At 42.0% G+C, this 23675-nt stretch overlaps 1 protein-coding gene across 2 annotated transcripts in view; it reads left to right on the top strand.

The window, feature by feature from the left end:
- Positions 1 to 23675, top strand: part of DYM (dymeclin) — a 519684-nt gene that overhangs the window by 423802 nt on the left and 72207 nt on the right. For both annotated transcript variants that reach the window (XM_029060947.1, XM_039911491.1), the window contains one exon: positions 7864 to 8046. In XM_029060947.1, the coding sequence (XP_028916780.1) occupies positions 7864 to 8046 (183 nt within the window). The remainder of the gene's footprint in view (positions 1 to 7863; positions 8047 to 23675) is intronic.

The raw sequence follows: 23675 nt of genomic DNA, 5'->3' as shown, positions 1-23675 counted from the left end.
ACTCCTCATCTTCCCACCCAAACCACATCTTCCCTGTCACCATAGACGGCATGACCATCCTACATCTCACAATCCTATAACCTTGGCATTGCCCTCTTCTGTTATTCTACCCACATATTTGGTTAGTCACCAGGTCCCATGGGTTCTTCCTTCACAACATCTCTGTAATCTACCCCTTCTTCCTATCCAAATTGCTACTGGGCTGATCCAAGGACTACTGCACCTGCCTCCTCACTGACCTCCCTGCCTCCTGTCTCTCCTCTGCCCAATCCATACTTCACACTGCCACTGGCTCATTTTATTTAAAGAAGTTCGGCCCACATCTACCCACACCTCAAAAATCATCCATCTCCACATCAAACAGGAATTCCTGACCATCATCTTTAAGGCTTTCAATCAGCTTTTCCCTTCATACCTTAGCTCACGGATCTGTGACAACCCAGCCTACACAGTTTGATTCTTGAATGCCAACCTATTCACAGTACCCTGAAATCATCTGTCTCACCGCCTAACCCTTGCCCATGTCCTCCCTCTTGCCTGAAACCCCCATCCTCTTTATATCTGACAAACCACCAGTCTCCCCATCTTCAAAGCCCTATGAAAAATCACATCTCCTCCAAGAAGCCTTCCCGACTAAGCCCTCACTTCCCCTATTCACCCCCTGTCCTGTGTGGCCTATGTACTTTGAACTTTATCCCTTAACTACTTTGATATTCATCTCACCAGCAGCTCAACTGCACTTATGTCCATTTCCTTATATTCTGTCATTTCCCCTATCTGTAATTTGTTTTAATGTCTGTATCACCCTCTAATCTGTAAGCTCCGTGTAGGCAGGGATTGTGTCTATGTACTGTATTATATTGTACTCTCCCAAGTGCTTAGTGCAGTGCTCTGCACTAAGCACTCAAATACCATTGGTTGATTGATTGATTGATTGCAAGCCTTTTCCCACATCCTACCCTCATTTATTCATTCTACCTTTTAAATGAGGGTAACCCAGGAAGGAGTCTGCCTCATTTAAATTTAGCATCAGCGAAGCAAGGAACTCTCTTTACATGCATGTAATACGAAAAAGAGTGCCAGTCATTCATCCATCTTTTCGGCCCACATTTACAAGCATGGATTTCATTCATTCAGTCATATTTATTGAGTGCTTACTGTGTGCAGAGCACTGTAGTAAGCGCTTGGAAAGTACAATTCAGCAGTTCATTCATTCAATCCTATTTATTAAGTGCTTACTGTGGGCAGAGCACTAAGTGCTTGGAGAGTACAGTTCAGCAATAAAGAGAGACAATCCCTGCCCACACCGGGCTTACAGTCTAGAAGGGGGAGACAGACATCATAAAAGTAAACAGGCATCAATATAAATAAATAGAATTATGGATATGTACATATATACACAAGTGCTCTGGGTCAGGGAAGGGGGGTAAAGCAAAGGGAGAGAGCCGAAGCAACACGGAGGGGAGGGAGAGCTGAGGAAAAGGGAGCTTAGTCTGGGAAGGCCTCCTGGAGAAGGTGAGCCTCCAGTAGGGCTTTGAAGGGGGGAAGAGTTTGACAGTTGTGAGAAGGGAGGGCATTCCAGGCCAGAGGTAGGACGTGGGCCAGGGGTCGACGGCGGGACAGGCGAGAACGAGGCACAGTAGGAAGGTTAGCACTAGAGGAGCAGAATGTGTGGGCTGGGATGAAGAAGGAGAGAAGGGAGGTGAGGTAAGAGGGGGCAAGGTGGTGGAGAGCTTTGAAGCCAATAGTGAAGAGTTTCTGTTTGATATGGAGGCTGATAGGCAACCACTGGAGATTTGGGGGGAGGAGGGTGACATACTGAGAACATTTCTGTAGAAAGATAATCTGGGCAGCAGAGTGAAGTATGGACTGAAGTGGGGAAAGACAGGAGGTTGGGAGGTCAGAAACGAGGCTGATGCAGTATTCCAATCAGAATAGGATGAGTGATTGTACTAACATGGTAGCGGTTTGGATGGATCTTGGCGATGCTGTGAAGGTGAGACTGGCAGACTCAGGCTCTGATGACAGATTGGATATGTGGGGTGAATGAGAGAGAGGAGTCAAGGATGATACCAAGGTTGCGGGCTTGTGAGACAGGAAGAATGGTTGTGCCATCCACAGTGATGGGAAAGTCAGGGAGAGGACAGGATTTGGGTATGGAGATAAGGAGCTCTGTTTTGGACATGTTGAGTTTTAAATGGTGGCAGGACATCATAGTAGAGATGTCCTGAAGGCAGAAGGAGATGCAAGCCTGAAGGGAGAGAGAGAGGGCAGGGGAGGAGATAAAGATTTGGGTGTCATCCATATAGAGATGATAGTTGAAGTTGTGGGAGCGAATGAGTTCACCAAGGGAGTGAGCGAAGATGGAAGGGTCTCATTGTCAGTGTCCACTTTGACAACAGACATATGTATATTGAATTTATGGAAAAAAGCCTGTTCAAACTATTTGAAACTTGAAGGGGGGTGGTCGGAGGAGGGTGGAGAACAGGGTTCATTTTTCTTTTGTTTTTTGTTTTTTGCCTGAACTACCTGTATTTCAAATACCTTTTTTTTTATCATCTGTCTTCCATTGTAACCATTTAGAAGGTGGTAGGAGAGTTGGTGGAAGGAATTGTCAATACTAAAAGGTTAATACTAATAACTACTGTGACCTGTGGACATTTGATATTCACCCCTCACCCAATCCCCCAGCACTTATGTACATTTATTTTAATTATGTATTATAAATTGTTTATATTAATGTCAGTCATCATGGCATAGTGGATAGAGCATGGGCCTCTAAGTCAGAAGGTCATGGGTTCTAAACCTGCCTCTGCCATTTGCTGTGTGACCTTGGGCAAGTCACCTCACTTCTGGGCTTCAGTGACCTCATCTGTAAAATGGGAATTAATGACTGTGAACCCCATGTGGGACATAGACTTGTCCAACCAGATCTGCTTGTTTCCACCTCAGCATTTAGTACAATGCCTGGCACACAGTAACCACTTAAAAAAAACCCATAATTATTATTATCCCTATTGGACTGTAAGGTCATTAGGGGCAGAGAAAGTGTCTGCTAATTCTGTTCTCTTGTACTTTCAAAGCACTTAGTACAAAGCGCTGAATATAGGTAAATGCTCAGTAAATACCACTGACTGATCACTATAGAATAGATAGAGAAAAGATGAGAAACTTCTGCCTTACTTTCCTTTTATTCCTTATCAACCCTTATCCTACTCAAGACATCCATCTCCCAAGCTCTCTGTCTTTCAGATCAGTAGACCTTGGACTGGCATCCATCAATGGTCATCAACGTTAGCTCCTGGACAGTGAGAGTGGTAAAGCAGCCGGGACCCTACATCAGTCCTGCTGGAAAACACCAAGAAAAGGGAGTTGGAGGGGACCAGAGAGTTCCAGAAAGCAGAGTTTTGGCTCAGGGAGTGAGGAATCTCCAGTTTGGAGCACTCCAGGCCAGGAAATTCCCAGAATAGAACACTCCATGCATGGCAGTCGAGAGACAGTGATTCCTCTAGGTTGAGAGAGTCTCTAGGGAAGGGAGAGCGGGTAAATTCCTGGAGCAGAGCACTGAGGGGCATGTAGGAACAAGGACTCTCCAGAACAGGATTAGAGAAATCCCCAGAGGAGATTTCTCCAGGGTGAAATCTGTTGGGAAAACCATGGGAGCACACTAAGTAGTTCAGACAGCTTCTCAGAGTAATGAGAGGAGCCAGCAGGAACCCTCCTACACAAGCATGGCTAATCCACGATGCAGCTAGTATACACGTGCACATACATAGATACACATGCACACATACACACACACACACACACACACACACACACACACATAATCAGGAGTGTGCTGAATTTGAGTAATGCTAGATTTTTCTGGAGAATTTGCAGGAATTTTTATGGAGGGCTTTTTTCAGACATGACATAATCTTTTATAGATGTTTATGAAAATGTTAGTAAACGAAGTTTTCTTTGGAATTGTGTGGTATTTAAAATGTCTTGTGAAAAAGTCAGAAACCTGATTTGGCAAGAAAATGTTTTGATTCATTGTTGCTAGAATAATCAGTTGAGGCATAAGCACAAAATATCATTTTCTTAATGTTTTTTGTCACTGACTTGCTTGTTAACCCGAAAGGGAAACAGAATCGATACTTTAGTTTTCCTGATTTCAACATACATGTTCTGTTTTGACTCCCCAAATTGCCTAAATGTTATTACCATGGTGATATAACTCTGGATTTCAGACTTTGTATTTCAGGCCGCCTTTATAACTGTCAGTGCCTGCCAATTTGGGGTTGATGTTAACGATGCATTTCAGGAGAAGTCCAGTAAATCAACAGCTCTAATAACACTGATTCATTCTTGATTTTTTTTAATTGACTTTCAGCGTCGGTTGGGTTTCTATTTAGAAGGAATTTCTATAAATGTTAATGGTAGGTGATCAGAACCTGCGTTCAATCAATCGATCGTATTCATTGAGCACCAACTGTGTGCAGAATGCTATAATAAGTACTTGGGAGAGTACATATTAACAGAGTTGTAGATAACATTCCCTGCACACAACAAGCTTACGGTGTTACTTATACCCTATGGCTGGGTTAGAAGGATTATTTGTTCCCCTTCCTTACCTTTCAAAAATAGAATGGGCCTTTTCCAAAGAATCCACCTGTGCTCAGAACTAGTTCAATCTGAAATCCTGAATGTGACCCAGCTGCCTCACCAGCCTAAAGAGAAAATTCATTCATTGCATAGTATTTATTGAGCACTTACTATGTGCAGAGCACTGTACTAAGCACTTGGAATGTACAAATCGGCAACAGATAGTGACAGTCCCTGCCCTTTGACGGGCTTACAGTCTAATCGGGGGAGGTAATAATAATAATGTTGGTATTTGTTAAGTGCTTACTATGTGCAGAGCACTGTTCTAAGTGCTGGGGTAGAGACAGGGTAATCAGGTTGTCCCACACGGGGCTCACAGTCTTAATCCCCATTTTACAGATGAGGTAACTGAGGCACAAAGAAGTTAAGTGACTTGCCCACAGTCACACAGCTGACAAGCGGCAGAACCGGGATTCGAACTCATGACCCCTGACTCCCAAGCCCGGGCTCTTTCCACTGAGCCCTGTTACCAAAAGGAATGATAATAATTGTGGTATTGGTTAAAGGCTTACTATGTGTCATGCATTATGCAAAGCACTGAGGGTAGATACAAGATAATCAGGTTAGACCCAGGCCTTGAGTCCCCACTTTATAGTTGAGGATAGCAAAGTATGGGGATTTAAGTGACTTGTCCAAGGTCACACAGCAGGCACGTAACGAAGCCAGGATTAGAACCCAGGTCCTCTGACTCCCAGGCCCTTGCTCTTTCCACTCGGACACTCTGCAGAAGAAAAGCTGTCTTGTAGCAGGGTAGAAAAGCACCACTCCACCTTCTTCCATAATGGTGTACTTAGAAAAAGCCAAACTGCCCATGTTTTGTGTTGGCTCTTTCTGTGAATAGAAGAAATATGTGAGTAGGTATTGGTATAAATGTTTCTTTTTCTTTGGAAAGCAGCTCTTCCGCTTTTTAAGGTAAGTTTTGGTTTTGTTTAAAGCAAGGCCAAGACCCAGGGGTGGGAAGTTGGATTCCATAGTTGCAGCCACATTCTTCACAGAGAAGTACCAAAGCTTCATTCCCTTGTCCACTTCAGGGTGCATGGAGGGTTCAGTCTGGAGCCTACAGGCCAGCTGCGAAAAGGGAAAAGGGATAACAGCTACAGCACCGATTCCTCTTGGAATGTGTCTGTTTTTTTGTTACATTATACTCTTCCAAATGCCTAGTACAGTGCTTTGCACTCAGTCAGTAGACTAACTAACCCTTGTGGAGCCACTCTGAAGCTGTGTCAATTGGAAAGCAAATTTATTTAACAGCAAAATGCAGTTTTTTATTAGGGGGAATTGGGAGGTGGGGAAAGCTTCTGTTTTAACCAATTTATCTGCCTCCTGCAAATACAAATAATTTTCAAGCTTCCATTATAATTCAGTAATTGTTATTTCTTATTTTGAGCTCCATGGCATGCAGGAATTGTGTCTGAACAGATTATTTTGTATTGGCACCAGTGTTTAGGACAGTGCCTGGTACAGAGTAAGCTCTTAGCAAGTACCCCAGTTATTATTTTGATGACTTTGGAACAGATATATTTTAACACTGTTAGAGATTAAACAGGGTTCATGACTAATCCAAGTCCATTAAACTCTAGAGTTCTAGGAGCCAGTACTTTTCTTAAGCATTAATTTCATGAAGAGAAATACATTTCCCCCCAAATTTTGAATTGCTCTTAATTTTAAAAGTTGATATTTGACAAAGACCTCAAACTGTTTTCAGAGATTTGCCCTTAATCCCTCAGCAGTACTTTTTCAAGTGACATCACTTGAGAAGTTTCATTGCGTTTTGTGTGTGCTTGTGTGCAGGGGAGGGGGGCGCGCGGGTACTAGCTACCTCTTGGATTAGCCATGTTTTTGTAGGGAATGTTCCCCCTGACCCCTCTCACTACTCTGGGTAGCTTTCTTAACTGCTCTGGCAGTCAAACAAATTCAAAAATCTTAAATCCAAAAAATTAGAAAAACTTCTGAGCAGTAACTCAGTTCCATAAAGATAAGTTATTGTGGCATCATCATCATTTTTGTTATGCCCAATAAATTGTCCCTTAGTGTGTTTAATGAACTGATGCAAGGATTGTATGATTAGTTCATCTAGTAACACTAACTTTCAATAGGGAGTGAATTGGAGATATATACTCAGTTCTGTCATAAAGTATGCTTTCATGATGTGTTTTGGCTAAAGTGTATTGGGGGAATAAAGAGACATTCTTTCAACAGTGTGAGTCTGTTTTGGATACCCCATGTCAGAGTGTCAGAATAAACAGTTTGAGTACTTACACATTTGCACAGAATCGGAACAAGAGAATGCTAAGCCTAAGTGTCCCGAAATATAGTATTTAGCAAGAACTCAAGGCCCACATATGAGGATGCTGCAAAAAAAACTTTACTGGGAAGTCTACCTTCATCTTCTTCCTCTGTGAATCCGTTAGATTGTGTCTACCAACTCTATTGCATGTACTCTTCCAAACGCTTAGTGCTGTGCTCTGCGCACAGTAAATACTCAATAAATACAATAGATTGATTGATTAGGATCCCCAACTCGTTGCATCCCTAATCCATCCAATGCTACATTTGAATCAAGGACATTTCAAATTTTAAAGCCTAAATGAACAAACTAATCCGAAAGATTCTTGAAAACATGATTTAGTAATATTTTGAAGAATTATTATTTTGAAAACATGATGCAATAATATTTAGAAGAATTATTATTTTCATTCTAAAGGACACAAAAAAACTATACACCACATACCTGGAAAACTTAGTTATCCAGACTTTTCCAAGATGTCTGCACTTACCAGGCAGTCCAAGTTTCACAAATTGTAGCTCTCTATGTAAAAGCATTGGAAACACTGCTGTAAGCAGTGAGGAACCACAAAGTGAAAATGAGAATATAATATTGTTCTCGGCTGACAGAACTCATTGGTTTAATAAAATGGACTTCCACAGTCATATAGTTCTTTAAATATAAGTGTACATAAAACTAAATGCTGTGCATTGTACATAGCAATCCTTTAATTTTGTATGTCTTTTATTGTTACTCTATATCAATAAAAAATAAAGCAATTCAGTTGTCCAGAATATTCCTATATCTGGTCCATCTTGATATGTGCTCATTCTGATGATTTCAGTTTTACAGTAAATATTGAAAAATTGTTCTCTTTTTGCCTTAATTAGATTTTTAGGGAGAAAATTATTTGCCTTTATCTTTGCTATTTTTCTTCTTTTCCAAAGGCCCAGGACCTAAATGTAATCGAAGAAGTGATTCGAATGATGTTAGAGATCATCAACTCCTGCCTGACAAATTCTCTCCATCATAATCCAAACTTGGTTTACGCCCTGCTTTACAAACGGGACCTCTTTGAACAATTTCGTACACACCCTTCATTTCAGGACATAATGCAAAACATCGACCTGGTAAGTGTAAATAGATCTGTTAATGATTTGCGAGAAGTCGGCAGAATTTATTGAGTTCCCACTGTTTGTAGAAGGCCCTGTCCTGTAGGAGACTCGTCCTGGCCCATGAGAAGTTTACAGTCTAATTGCAAGGGAGGCAGGACAACAATACCAACACACAAGTGCAGATGACAAACCTGTGGAACTTGAAAGATTGTAAATATAGAAAAAACTCATGTTCATAGCTATGTAAGTATACAGAAGTATTTAGTGAGAGTTGGAATGATTGGATTGATCTGAGTTAGGTAGATTTTATTTAGGAGGGAAAGCATCTTGAGGAGATGAGTTTTGAAGGTGGGGAATGAACATGGTTTGGTAAATGCTATTTTAAAATGTAGAGACTTTTTCAGAAGAAGTTATCCCCATTCAGTTTGGGATACCTAAATGTATTATTTTTGTTTTGGCAAAGGAATCTCCCTTCTTAGTACCCTCACTTTCCTCCTTCGCAGGGGGAAGTTGGTTTAGAATCAGTGAGGCCTGTATAGTAGCAGAGCCTAATCAGTCTCACCATCAGTGGTATTCATTGTGGGCTTACCAGGTGCAGAGCCTTGTTTTAGGTTCTTGAGAGAGTGCAGTACAACAGAATCAGCAGACATGGTTCCCTGCCCATAACGAGTTTATAGTCTAGAAGGAGAGACAGACATTAACGTAAATATATATATAGTCCATATAGTATTGGGGATCCGGGTCACAATCCCGTTCTCTTGTACCTCCCTACTCCCTAGAGATCGCCTACTTTGGGACTGCAACAGACAGAATTCCTGTTCTGAGAACCAAGTCTGCAGCCCACAGCAAAGAGGCCAGTGAAATACACCTGGTTAGACTGCTCTTTTTTACTCTTTTTTACATGGAAAAATTGCAGTTCAGGCAGCATCAGTGCAATTAAGTTAACTTTCTCACTGTCCCTCCCTACTCCAAGTCCTCGCTGGTGCCCCAGATCCATCAGGCCACAGATCTCCCCCCATCTTCTCCCAGGTCACCTCCTGAAAATTCTCACCGCAACCTTGATGTAGTCACTGCCTCCCATTGCACTTAGGTGCATATTGAATTATATACCCTACTATTGAAGCATTTATCCCTTATCTTTCTTTCCTTTCTCTTTTACCTTTTAATTATCTCTCTCCCTCCCATGCCCCAACCTGCCCCTCTGTTAGGTTATAAACTCTTTGAGGGCAGGAATTCTGGTTTAATGTATAGAGCAAGGGCCTGGGAGTCAGAAGGACCGGGGTTCTAATGACAGCTCCGCCCCATGTCTGCTGTGCATCCTTGGGTGGTAAGTCACTTCACTTCTCTGTGCCGCAGTGTGTGAGCGGTGTGTGTGTGTGTGCGAGCCCCATGTCGGACAAGGACTGTGTCCAACCTGATTAACTTGTACCTACCCCAGCGCTTGGAACAGTGCCTGATGTAGTAAGTGCTTAACAAGTAACGTTATTATTATTATTATTTTCCTTTAGCTCTCTTGTACTCTCCCAAGTCTCAGTACAGCATTTCAGCACTTCCTTCAACCAAGAAATTGGTGCTCATCGCCCACTCCCCATTGCACTTGCATACATACCTTTTTCTCTATTGCTCCCCACTACCTCTAATTTATTTTAGGGTTTGTCTCCCTCCACTAGCTCCTTGTAAGCACATTGAGGGCAGGAATCATGTCCACTAACTCTGTTGGTGTCTCCCAAGCACTTAGTACTCTGCTGTGCACAGAGTAAGCACTCAATGAATACTCTTCTTTGATTGACTGACACAGCGCTGTGCACATAAGTGCTTAGTAAGTACTATTGATGGATTGATTAGTAATCAAGTGATTCATCGAAATGGTGTTGGCTCATATGCAATCAAATGAGATGCTTCAATTAGGTTTGCTAAATTAAACCGTTCAAGTTGAGCACAGGGAAGGGAGTAATCCCCTCCCCAATGCCCCTACTTGGCAAATGTGAACACTTTCAGAATGTCCGTGTTGTTTTAATGACTCATAATTGGAGAAAAACGTGTAGACCTGGGATTTTAGAGTTTTGTTGGTTGGCCACATTTAGTAGGAAGCCCAGAAAAATTGCCACTGGGCCAATGATTCCCAGATCTTTCCTGCCAAGATCAGACTTTGGCATCTGACTGAATTTTCACAACTTCCCTCTTCCCTGATTTTTTTTATTTTAGGAACTTTATCCCTTCGTCACATCCCCATTCTCCCATCTTTCTCCTCCTTTTCCCCAATCAGTGCTCCTTTTCCCTCACAGAATTCCCAGGTTCCTTGTCATCCTCCCCACCCCAAACCCAACTCCACCACCTCCGCACCTGGGAGGCGTTTAACTCCACTCATCCCTCCTAGTTCTCAATGAGCTGTTCATGGTAGCGTCTCCCACATTAACCTGGGGTCTTTAGGTTCCATCTTGGGAAACCCAGAATTAGGCCCTGCAAGGTATAATAAAGATTGTGAATGGGGATGTTTTTCCCAAGGGCGTCTATTAGGTTTTCCACCACTGTTCTTAGGGACTTAGAAATCAAATGTGTTTTAAAGTTGATTGGGATAAGTGCATCTTTTTATTGTGGATCTCTTAGGGTTTAAACTTGGTACTTAACCTGCAGTAGCTAAAGAGCTGCTTGATCAATCAGTCAATCATATTTTATGTATTGAGTGCTTACTAGATGCAGAGCACTATACTAAGTGCTTGGGAGAGTACAGTGCAACAGAATTAGCAGACACATTCCCTGCCCATAATGAGGATACAGTCTAGAAGGGGAGACACACTAATATGAATAAAATTATAGATGACAAAATGGTAAAATACTATGATCACTTGGGGTTAAAATAAAGCACCCAAGAAAATGGTTAACTAAGACAAGTTCATTTTCCTCAGAAAGACAGTACATTTATCCAAAAAGCATTACTATTATCATTATGTTATTATCATTATTCTTATTGTTTACATAGTAATAAATTATTATTATTACATGATATTTTGTTAAATGCTTACTATGTGCCAGGCACTGTACTAAGCGCTGGGATGGATACAAGCAAATCGGGTTGGACACAGTCCCTGTCCAATGTGGGTCTCAGTCTCAATCCCCATTTTACAGATGAGGTAACTGAGGCACAGAGAAGGTAAGTGACTTGCCCACGGTCACACAGCAGGCAACTGGTACAACTGGGTTTAGAACCCAAGTTCTAATGAGAATGGAAACTCAAGGACCAGAGAAACAGAAGCAACTTGAGAAGCAGTGTGGCCTAATGGAAAGAACATGGGCCTGGGAATCAGAATATGCTCTCCACACAGTAAGCGCTCAATAAATACTGTTGAATGAAGGAAGAAACCTGGGTGTTAATCCCAGCTCCGCCACTTACCTGCTGTGTGACATTGGGCAAGTCACTTCACTTCTCTACCTCAGTTCCCTCATCTGCAAAATAGGGATTCAATACTTGTGCTCCCTCCTATTTACATTGTGAGCCCCATGTGGGACCTGACTATCGTGTCAGCCCCAGTGCTCAGTACAGTGGTTGGCACATAGTAACCGCTTAACAAATACCATAGTTATTAACCCCCATCCTCTGTCTCCCAGGCCTATCCTCTTTCCACTAGACCATGCTGCTCTTCTTTCTTGGACCAGGATTATTTTAACTTCATGAAGAAATTTAGCATCCAGATGATCTTCCCAGTCTCCAGAAATCTGAATTTGACAGGACTTCTTGTATCCCCATTTGTTTGCTACACTTTTGTGTTATGTTATTCATTCAATCGTATTTATTGAGCATTTACCGTGTGCAGAGTACTGTACTAAGCGCTTGGAAAGTACAATTTGGCAACAGATAGAGACAATCCCTACCCAAAAATGGGGTCACGTTGTCTTCAAAATATTACCTGCTAGTCTTGTCGAGTTTGAGTAGGCAACCCCGACAACATGCAATGTTGGGAAGAGATCCAGGGGATTCAAAAATATTTAACTGAGCGTAAGGATATTTGGTTTGGACTGAGCTTCTTCTTTACCAGTCTGTTGTTGTATTCCTGGGCCAAGAGTCTCACAGGCAGGAATTAGACTAGAGAAAGAGAATTGTTGTCAGTCAGAGAGCATGCTCTTTCATGAGTCTAAAGAATTCGCTTCTCTAAAGGCTATGAATCTGACTTGCCAGGATCTGAGTATGTATTTCACTACTGGTGCCGCCACTTGTCTGCTGTGTGACCTTGGGCAAGTTACTTCACTAAGTCTCCGTTACCTCATCTGTAAAATGGGGATTGAGACTGGGAGCCCCACATGGGATAGGGACTATGTCCAACCTAATTTTCTTGTATCCACCCCAGCACTTAGTACAGTGCATGGCACATATTAAGCACTTAACAAATACCATAATAATTATTATCATTATTATTACCATAGACCTCATATTTTTCTTCTCTTTTCTATAAAGAGTGCCAGTGGAAGGCACTGTTCAAGGAAAAGATAGAGATGGTATTGTTCTGTTGATGCGTTCTCTGACCAGCGTTTGGAGCACTGCCGCATAAATAGGAAGATATTTTTGCATCTTGCAAGATTTGGCAGTTTGAAGAAAGAAAGGATGATTGTGTCCACAACTAAAATTAAAGGGGAAAAATGTTCTTTGCTTCTCTTGGGTAAATACTGAGCTGGGTTTTCCCTGTTACAATTTTGAGAAACAGAAACTAAACAGGCTTTTTAAAATTTCATTTCAAATTCATACCCAATCATCATTATTGATTCCAGACTGACTCTTGCACCTTAATAAGATTTTGAATTAACATGTGTTTTTCCTGTGAGCCGAGAGAGGAGAGCATTATACTACGTAATTGCTATATGAAAAGTGAATTTTCTATTGTTTTTTTCCTGAATCATAAAGATGAATTCAGATGGCAAGATATAGTGGTCAGAATCTTAATAGTATTCTCCATAGGCTTACAGCTGAATTAAATCACATGCCAAAATGCTGGCCTTTTTAACAATGTGAAAATGTTGTTATTCTGTTCTAACTTTTTCATGCAAATATCGGAAATTGCTTTTCTATCGAGGTTTTCCGGTGAAAGATCACTATTGAAAACTTAAATGATATGTAGGTATACCTTACTACAACAAAAGTTGTTCCATGGTGTATAATGAAACCCCGCAGAAATATCCATTTGAGTTTTCACCCTCTCACAAAACACATCCTTCAAGTGGAAAATCCAGGTGTATCCTGACTCACCTATCATTCTGAGTTGTGTGAACCAATAATAGAGAGTAGAAGGGGGGACCCAGAACTGAACCTTGAGGGACACCCACAGTTAGGGATGGGGAGCTAAAGGAGGAGCCCTTGAAAGAAACTGAGAATGAACAGCCAGTGAGATAGGAGGAGAAGCTGGAGAGGACAGTGTCAGTGAAGCTAGTGGACTAAGTGACCTTTGGTCACAGATATTAAGGGAATTCTCCAGCGACAAAATTCCTGTGAATAAGAACCATTTATGCAACCAGTGGCTAAAGAGCTAACTGTGAGTAGGCAAAACTCTGGTCAGAAAATTTCCTAATGACAAAATATCATTGTTTTTGAAAAAGCTATGTAAGTTGAGTGATTTCTTTTTTTCCCCTCTCCACAGTTTAGTACTTACTGTTTTCTGTGCCCCTTTATATAGAAGCACATAAGATGTTTGAATCAATCACTTTGTTTCCGCGTAGAACTACCTCTAGTCCACTACCTCTAGTCCACTAGAACTACCAAAGATCACAAGTGATCACCCATCTTTAAAGTACATACCTTATTTTCCCTACTCATGATTCATTACATGGCTGTACAGAGGTCCTGGGCATGTTTCCGTATTTTTTTATAATGCTCCTCTACTCTTACTGTCCTTTAGTAGCCCCAGAAAGTGATCTCCTAAGAAACATAGGCTCCCAGCTGTAGCTTTAACCTCTGTAGTGTATATGTCCTCTATATCAGGATTCTCACACAAATAATTGTAACGTTTCATGGAAACTTAAACTAAAAAGAAAACTACAGTAATAATAGTGGTATTTGTAAATTAATTCATTCATTCGGTCATATTTATTGCTTGCTTACTGTGTGCAGAGCACTGTACTAAGCATTTGGGAGAGTATGACACAACAGTAAGTGCTTACTATGTGCCTATGACACAACAGTAAGTGCTTACTATGTGCCTAGCACTGTACTGAGCACTGGAGTAGATACAAAATAATCAGATGAGACACAGCCCCTATCCCATGTGGGGCTTACAGTCTAAGAAAAAGGGAGAACAGGAATTTAACCCCAATTTCCAGTTGAGAAAACTAAGGCACATTGAAGTTAAGTGACTTGCCTGTAGTCACACAGACAGACAAGTGGACGAGCCGATTTTGAAACACAGTTGTCTGACTCCCAGGACTGTGTTGTTTCCATTAGGCCACACTGCTTCTCCAAGTAACGCTAATCTTCTCACTGTACCTTGATCTTGTCTATCTCACCGCCGACCTCTCGCCCACATCCTATGTCTGGCTTGGAATGCCCTCTCTCCTCATATCAGGCAGATAATTGCTCTCCCCCATTTCAAAACCTTATTGAAGGCACATCTCCTCAGAGAAGCCATCCCTAACTAAGCCCTCCTCTCCCCTTCTCCCATTCTCTTCTGCAACAATCTTACTTGCTCCTTTATTCTTCCTTGCTCCTAGCCCCACAGCACATATGTATATATCTGTATATATGTGTAATTTATTGATATATTTATATTAATGTCTGTCTCCCCGTCTATGAGCTAGTTGTAGGTAGGAATGTGCTGTGGTTATATTGTAGTGTCCCAAGCACTTAGTACAGTGCTTTGCAAACAACACTCAGTAAATATGATGGAATGAATGAATGAATGAAGTACTGTGCTATCAAATCACCTTATTTTATCCTGTTTTATTTACTTAAATTTTGTGCTCTATAGTTAGAGATTGTACTGTACCAAAATAGTTAGCTCTGCACTCTTTTATATATTGTCCTAAACCGATACCTGTGCCATGGATACATCAGTAACTGTTTTGGGATAGTAATCAATCAATCAATCAGTCAATCGTATTTATCTAGTCCTTATTGTGTGCAGGGTACTGTAGGAAGCATGTGGGAGAATACATTACAACAATATAACAGACACATTCTCTGCCCCCAGTGAGCTTACAGTCTAGAGGGGGAGACAGACATTAATATAAATAAATAAATTATTGATATGTATGTAAGTCCTTTGGGGCTGGGGATGGGGGTGAGTGGTGAATAAAGGGAGCAAGTCATGGTGATGTAGAAGGGAGTGGGAAAAGAGGAAATGAGGATTTAGTCAGGGAAGGTCTCCTGGAGGAAATGTGCTTTCAGTAAAGGCTTTGAAAGTGGGGATATGAAAAAGGAGGGCATACCAGGCCAGAGTCAGGACGTGGGCAAGAGGCTGGCGGCAAGATAGGTGAGATCGAGGTACAGCGAGTAGGTTGACTTCAGAGGGGTGAAGTGTGCGGGCTGAGTTGTACAACCTATTGTCTCCCCCGATTAGACTGTAAGCCCGTCAAAGGGCAGGGACTGTCTCTATCTGTTGCCAACTTGTACATTCCAAGCGCTTAGTACAGTGCTCTGCACATAGTAAGTGCTCAATAAATACTATTGAATGAATGAATGAATGAACCTATCTTTTCTCCCATATCTCTCCTTCAGCAAACTTGCCCTACACAGTTTACTTCACCATCTTCCCCCCACCCATCTCTGAAACCCACAACCTGGGCATTATCCCTGATTTTTCCCTACCTTTAGACTCCCATATTAAACTGTCCCGAAACCCAGTTGGTTTTTCCTCCACAATGTTTCTAGGGTCTACCACCACCCTGATCCAAGCACTTGTCATATCCCTGATCAATTATGGAATCGGCCTCCTTACTGGTTTCCCTACATACAGTTTCTCTCCCTTCCAGCCCTTACTTCATTTTGCTTCCTAGATCATTTTTCTTGAAACATTTTCCAGCACATGAATGTACTTTCCTAAGAATCAATCAGTCGTATTTATTGAGTGCTTACTGTGTGCAGAGAAGCATACTAAGCACTTGGAGGAGTACAATTCATCCGTTTCTTCTTCACATCAAGAAGAACTCCTGGCCATTGGCTTTAAGAAACTCAACCAGCTCTCTCTCCCTCCTACTTCTAGGTCCCAGCTCACAATCTCCTTTCTTACTCACCTGTCCAGTATACCTTGTTCTCATCTCACCTGTCCCCACACTTCCTCCTGCCTGGAGCTCCCTTCTCTTCAAATCAGTGAGACCACTGCTTTCCCCATCCTCATAGCCCTTCTGAAATCCTACTTTAACGTTCTCCTCAAATTACATCCCCGTAACTACCACCTCAACCCCAACACCAAATACACAGTTATGTACCTACAAGAACCTGTAGCATTTCAGTACATCTCTATCTAGGTGTCCACTTTTCCTTTTTCATTTTCATTTGTTTACCCCAAAAGGTTATAAGCTCCTTGGGTAGAGATCATGTCTATAAACTACTGTTCTTTCCCAGACAGATGTCTGTCTCCCCCACTCTAGACTGTAAGCTCGTTACGGGCAAGGAATGTAACTGTTTATTGTTGTATTGTACTCTCCCAAGTGCTTAGTACAGTGTTCTGCACGCAGTAAATGCTCAATAAATATGTTTGAATGAAGGAATGAATGAAAGTGCTTAGTACAGTGCTCTGCACACAAATTGGCACTCAGTAACTACTGGTAATTAATTGATAAGACTTTATCCATCCACTCTACCTAACAGTAAGATAAGATAAGGTTTAGGAACTCATGAATGGGTTTTCAGTCTTAAGGAAAAGCAGAAACTTTAATAAATGAATGGCTAATTTTTAAGCATTTTCTCCAAAAGATAGTTTACTGGAAATGTTCCCTCTGGGAAAGATGATCGGGACTGCCCAGCTGAAAATACCTTGGAACAACCATCTTGGCAACAATATTCTTTCTTAGTTATAAAAATCTGTGTAAGGTTACAGTCCCAAATTAATTAGCCAAGTGAAAGTACAATATACCAAATCACATACTGTAAACGAGTTCATGTGGAGGGAGTCAAAATGCATCTCAAGAAATTGCATTTATGAGGACTAATGGAGATAATTAAGTTGATATTATACAGTGTGAATGCTAATGAAATATTAGCTAGTAATAGGCAATTAATCTGGAACCATCACAATTAAGGTGACATGAGCAGATTGCATTTTTGAATTCCAAGTTTCAAGAACTTGTGACCCATGATAAATCTTTTTAACTTGAATCTTTGCTTGTCTTAGAAATGACTTTTCTGGCGATCCAAAGCTCTTTTACATATATTGTCTCATTCTCTCATCAGTCAATCAGTCAGAGGTATTTATTGGGTGCTTATTGTGTGCAAAGCACTATCCTAAGCATTTGGGAGAGTAAAATAGAGTAAGTAGACATGATCCCTCAAGGAGCTTGCAGTGTAGCAGTGAAGACAGATATTATAATTAATTACAGGTAGAGGAGGAAACCAAATGTAAGATTATGTACATAAGTGCAAAGGGTGAGGTGAATATCTAAGTGCTTAGTGGGTACCAACACAAGTGCGTGGTTGATGCAGAAGGGAGAAAATGTAGGGAGAGGAAATGAGAGATTAGTCAGGGTAGGCTTTGAGCATAATTTCTTGGAACCTAATTTATTTAGATTTTCTTTCTAAATTGGTTTTAGATTTTCAAATTATCATTTGTAGTCTCTTGTGAAAGCTTATGCTAGTATGGGATCATCCTGAGAATCAAAAAATTGCTTTTTATGCCCAGCTAAAGCCTCTCCTGCCATTTCTTCCTTTGTGGACATGGAAAACTACTTCCCAATATTGACACATAAGAATCCTTCATTGCTTGAAGTTATGTCACTTCCTCATCTTTTACATAAACTAAAAACCCAGGTCCTTTAACCTTATCTGGTCGCTCTTCTCTCATATGCCCAATTTTACCATATCCTTTTAAAAGTGTGGTGGCCAAAATTGAGCACATTGTTGAGAATAAAGCACACCAGTCGGTTCCACCTGCAGAACATCACTAAAATCCTCCCTTTCCTCTCCATCCAAACCGCTCCCACAGTTTGGATCCTATCCATCCAATCAATCATCCTATCCTGCCTGGATTACTGCATCATTCTCCTTGCTGACCTCCCAGCCCCCTCTCTCTCTCCTCACTCCAGTCCATACCTTACTCTGCTGCCCGAATCATTTTTCTACAAAAACATTCAGGATACATCACCCCACTCTTCAAAAAACTCCAGTGTTGCCCATCCACCTACACATCAAACAAAAACTCCTCAACACTGGCTTTAAAGCACTCAGTCACCTTGCCCCCTCCTACCTCACCTCACTACTCTCCTACTACAACCCAGCCTGCCCACTTCACTCCTCTAATGCTAATCTTCTCACTGTTCCTCAGTCTTATCACTCTCGCTGCTGACCTCTAGCCCACGTCCTGCCTCTGGCCTAGAATGGCCTCTTTCTCTAAATCCATCCAACAATTACTCTCCCCCCTTTCAAACCCTTATTGAAGGCACATATACTCCAAGAGGCCTTCCCTAAGTCCCTCCTTTCCTCTTTTCTCATTCCCTTCTGCATCACCCTAACTTGTTCCCTTTGCTCTTCCCCCATCCCTGTCCCATAGCACTCATGAACATATCTGTAATTTATTTATTTCCATTAATGTCTGCCTCTCCCCCTCTAGGCTGTAAGCTCGCTGTGGGCAGGGAATGTGCCTGTTGTTGTATTGTACTCTCCCAAGTGCTTAGAACAGTACTCTGTGCACAGCAAGTGCTCAGTAAATCCAATTGAGTGAATGAGTGAACACATCACTCAAAACTCTCCAACTGATTGGGAGAGTACAGTACACGATACCTGCCTGCAAAGAACATACAATCTAGTTGGGGAGACAGACAATATAATTAAATAGAGGGAGAGGAAATGACAGAGTATAACGATATATACATAAGCACTGAAGGGTGGTATCAAAATCCTTAGCAGTATGAGTACAAATGTATAGGTAACATGGAAGGGAGAGAGAATAAGGTAAGGAGATGAGAAGCTAGTCAAGGAAAGCTTCCCTGAAAGATATGATTTTAGTAAGATTTTGAAGGTAGATAGAGTGGTGACAATAATAATGATAATAGTGACAGTATTTGTTAAGCGCTTACTATGTGCCAAGCACTCTTCTAAGCACCAGGAGAGATACAATGTAATCAGGTTGGACACAGTCCCTGTCCCACATGGGGCTCACAGGCTTAATCCCCATTTTCCAGATGAGGGAACTGAGGCATAGAGGAAGTGAAGTGACTTACCCAAGGTCACATAGGCAAGTGGCAGAGCCGGGATTAGAACCCACATCCTTTGACTCCCAAGCCCATGCTCTTGCCATTAGGCCACACTGCTTCTTTTGCAGGGAAGGTGATCTGTCTTATATGAAGCAGGAGGGAGCACCAGACAAGAAGGAGGACGGGAGCAAGAGTCATGGCTAATGCCTTTCCCTGTGTGCAATTCTATGTATTCAGTTCAACCCTGGCCTATAACAAACTATCCTTTCCAGACTTGGGAGAAAGGAAAGGACTTCCATTATCCTTATTTTACAGGTAAATTACAGAGACATTAAGTATGTTGCCTAAAATTACCCAACAATGGGAGATCCAGGAAATCAGGACTATCCAGCAGACTATACTAAGAGAGAGTAGCAGTTTTTCATTTGTTTATAGGTGAAGTGGAGATAGCACGGACTTGGGACTCATAAGGCCTTGGGTTCTAATCCCAGCTCCACCATTTGTCTGCTGTGTGGAGTCACTTCACTTCTCTGGGCCTTAGTTACTCATCTGTAAAATGGGGATTGAGACTGTGAGCCCCATGTAGGACAGCCACCCGATTTGCTTGTATCCACCCCAGCGCTTAGTACAATGCCAGACATATAGTAAGCACTTAAATACCACAGTTATTATTTTTTATGATGATGATTATTGGTGCTCAGTTTGAAGTAATACAATTTCCAAACCCCCAACTTAACAGTTAAGTTTGGAAAGATTGGAACACATCATAATCATTTCACTGTAAAATCAGTTCTTCCATAATGCAGATTTTTACAACATGTTTTGGAAGGGGTGCAAACAGCAGAATTACAAAACATTCTTCCAGCAATGCATGTTAGTCAATCAATATAATTCAGCACCTGCTTTGTGCAGAGTTCTGCTCTGATTGATTGTAAGAGTACAAGAGAATTAGGAGACATGATCACTGTCCTCGAGGTGCTGACAGTTTTGTAGGGGAGAGGAAGAAGGGAAAGGGTATGTGTATATGAGTGTATCTGCCCTTTCCTCTCCATCTGAACTACTACTGTGCTGATCCTATCCTATCCTGCCTTGGCTACTGAATCAGCCTCCTTGCTGACCTCGCTGCCTCTCCTATCTCTCCCCACTCCAAGCCATACTTCACTCTGCTGCCCGGATCATTTTTCTAAACAAGCGTCAGTCCATCTTTCCCCTCTTTTCATTAACCTCGAGTGATTGCCCATTCACTTCTGCATCAAACACAAACGCCAAACCTTCAGCTTTAAAGCACTAAGTCAGCTCTCCTGTTCCTATCTTATTGATTTCCTAGCCAGTCCATACAATACACTCCTCTAGTGCCAGCTTGCTCACTGTCCTCCAGTCTTGTCTATCTCGTCACCGACCCCTTTCCGACATCCTCCCCTGTCCTGAAACTTCCTGCCCCTCCATATGCTCCAGACCACCTCTCTTCCCACCTTCAAAGTCTTATAAAAATCACATTTCCTCCAAGAGGCCTTCCCCAGTTAGCCTTCTTTTCCCTTGTTCCCTCTCCCTTCTGCCTTGCCTGTGCACTTGGATCTGTTCCCTTTAAGCACATGGTATTGACCCCACACTGGGCCCCACAGTACTTAGGTACATATTTGTAATTTATGTATCAATATTAGTGTCTGTCTGTCCATCTAGACTGTGGTCAGGGAACTTGTTCACCAACTCTTGTATTGTTCTCTCCCAAGTGCTTAGTACGGTGCTAGAGACATACTGAGCACTTAATAAATACAATTGATTGTCCTTTCCCAAGTGTTTAGTACAGTGTATTGCATGCAGTAAGGAAATAAATAAATTTCATTGATTGATTGATAAAGATGAACCTAAGGTGGCGGCGTGCCTGAATTTCCTCCAACAGCGTGACGCAGTGTCCGAAGAAACAGTCTAGCGCATATATGCAGTGTCGGATGTGAGGTTGAGTACTGCAGTGCAGGTTTACCATAAAGCAGGGTTCAGCAAGGATGCAACCCTTTACTGTAGCTTTGTTTCTAAATACCCTGATGCAACCTGTTTGTGCAGAATAGCTGAAGTAAATGAAGCCTTTGAAGAGCTGGTGCTCAAATTGCCAATCATGCAATTAAAACACACATTATTGTAGCTTACTTCATTGTGAAGATGTAATTATGAAATAATAATCACAATTAGAATCATTTGAAATTGATATAGTACTTTTCCATTTCCTAATGGGACTTAGAAAAGAGGGGGAAAGGGAGAGAGCAACAAGAAGAGAGAAAATAATAGTAATTAATAATAATAATATTTGTTAAGCTCTTACTGTGTGCCAAGCACCGTACTATGTCCTGGGATAGATATATACCATCAGATGAGACACAGACCCTGTCCCACGTGGGGCTCACAGTCTGAGGGGAGGGAAGGAGGGCACTTATTCTTAGTTGTTTTCAGTCAATGGTATTATAATAATAATGATTGTGGTATTTGTTAAGTATTTACTCTGTGCCAGTCACTGTACTAAGCATTGGGGTGGATACAAGCAAATCGGGTTGGACACAGTCCCTTTCCCATTTGAGGTTCACGATCTCAATCCCCATTTTACGGATGAGGTAACTGAAGCCCAGAGAAGTGAAGTGGCTTGTCCAAGGTCACAAGGCAGACACATGGTGCCGGGATTAGAACTCAAGATTTCTGACTCCCAGCCCTGTGCTGTATCCACTACGCCATGCTGTATTGAACCCTTACTGTGTGCAGAGCACTGTACAAAGCCCTTGGGAGAGTACACTTGGGGCATGGGGAGGTTCACTGTCAAAATTCCACAGCACCATGCTTGCTATGTTGTCAACATCTCACTTTCACCGCCATTATCCTCATCTTCTTCCTCTTCTTGTCCCACTCCTAACACATAACTCAACGACTCGGTCCCTGGTACATGTGATAAGTGTGTGTGGCTCCTGAATAAGGACTGTTCTTGCCCTCTGTCCCAGTGCCCATGAGAAGCAAGTGTCTCCCATCCCTACCCAGCTTGGATGGCCCACCTCTGCTGGCTGATGGTGGCAGAAGGCAGGTGGTCATCATTGTGTTTCCGGTAGTGCATAACGAAGTGTTCTTAAGAAGTTGGTCTAGGACAGTTCCAACTAGGATCTTGCCAGCAATGGAGAGAACAGTGAGAATTCAATGATATTTCCACAGTCAGCTCTCCCCGCTTCCTTTTAGAGGCTGTAATAGAGATGTGGCCTCTTTGTGACTGTGGTATTTCCTCAGTGTTCCAAATAACAAGGAAGAGCTTGTGCCCGTGACTAAGGAGCACACCCTCTGCCTGCCTGTAGATCTTGGCTGGTATTCTATCAGATCCGGAAGCTCCGAGACTTCACGGCTCCAACTGCAGTGGCACTTCAAATGTTATTGAGGAAAGAGGATCCACACCTGTTGGCAGGCAAAATATTCTCCATAGAGAGTCATCCTCAAAGGTTCATTCAAGTGTCACTGTCATCTATTGAAAATTCTGTTTTTAATATGAGACTGGAACCATCTCTCTTTCATTGGTGTTACGGTAAGCCCGTCAAAGGGCAGGGACTGTCTCTATCTGTTATCGATTTTAAATTCCAAGCGCCTAGTACAGTGCTCTGCACATAGTAAGCACTCAATAAATACTATTGAATGAATGAATGAATGGTGGTGGTTTGTATGAGGCCAGTTGCAGTCTTCGGGGATGCAGAGGATCTTTGGTTTGGTTTCCCAGCTGCCCAATTGATCGTGTTCCATAGTCACGGCCACTCATCGGTCACATTAGAAGAAGCAACCGGTGCTTCTAGCCTTAAAAGTGTTGCTAAATTTCTCATGTGGGTTTGTTGTTCTCTGTGACTGAACATTTAGCCTCCTGAGTGGTTTGGATGCCACTTTGAAGTAAGTCGGCTTTATTGTTAGTGAAAGTTTGGAGCATCTCAAAGAATAGGCCCTCCAACTTGTGGCTCCAAGCAGAGAAAGAGTAATAGCATCATTCGATGGATTGATCCTTTGGATCTCTCTGTCAGAGGATGATAAAATCAACAAGGTGCCATTGTTTAGCTCCTGGGTGCATCCAGAATGTCTTTCTCTTATTCAGTAAGGGAAAAACTGATGATGATTCCAAGTTACTGTCCAGACATCCACTGAGCAGGAGTAAGCTATCCTCTGTTATCCGATGATTTGCTGTACAATTCAGCATCACCAATCACACATGCGTTGAAATTTCCCTTGAGAATCAACCTATCTGATGTTGGTGTGACTGGAATAAGCCTGACGAGATCAACCTAAAATCTTTTTTTCCTCCTTATTGGTGTCAG

The sequence above is a fragment of the Ornithorhynchus anatinus genome, chromosome 3 (genome assembly GCF_004115215.2).
Source record: "Ornithorhynchus anatinus isolate Pmale09 chromosome 3, mOrnAna1.pri.v4, whole genome shotgun sequence".
Lineage (NCBI taxonomy): Eukaryota > Metazoa > Chordata > Mammalia > Monotremata > Ornithorhynchidae > Ornithorhynchus > Ornithorhynchus anatinus.
Note: the sequence above shows the minus strand (reverse complement) of the source record. Positions and strands in the feature narration are given on the sequence as shown.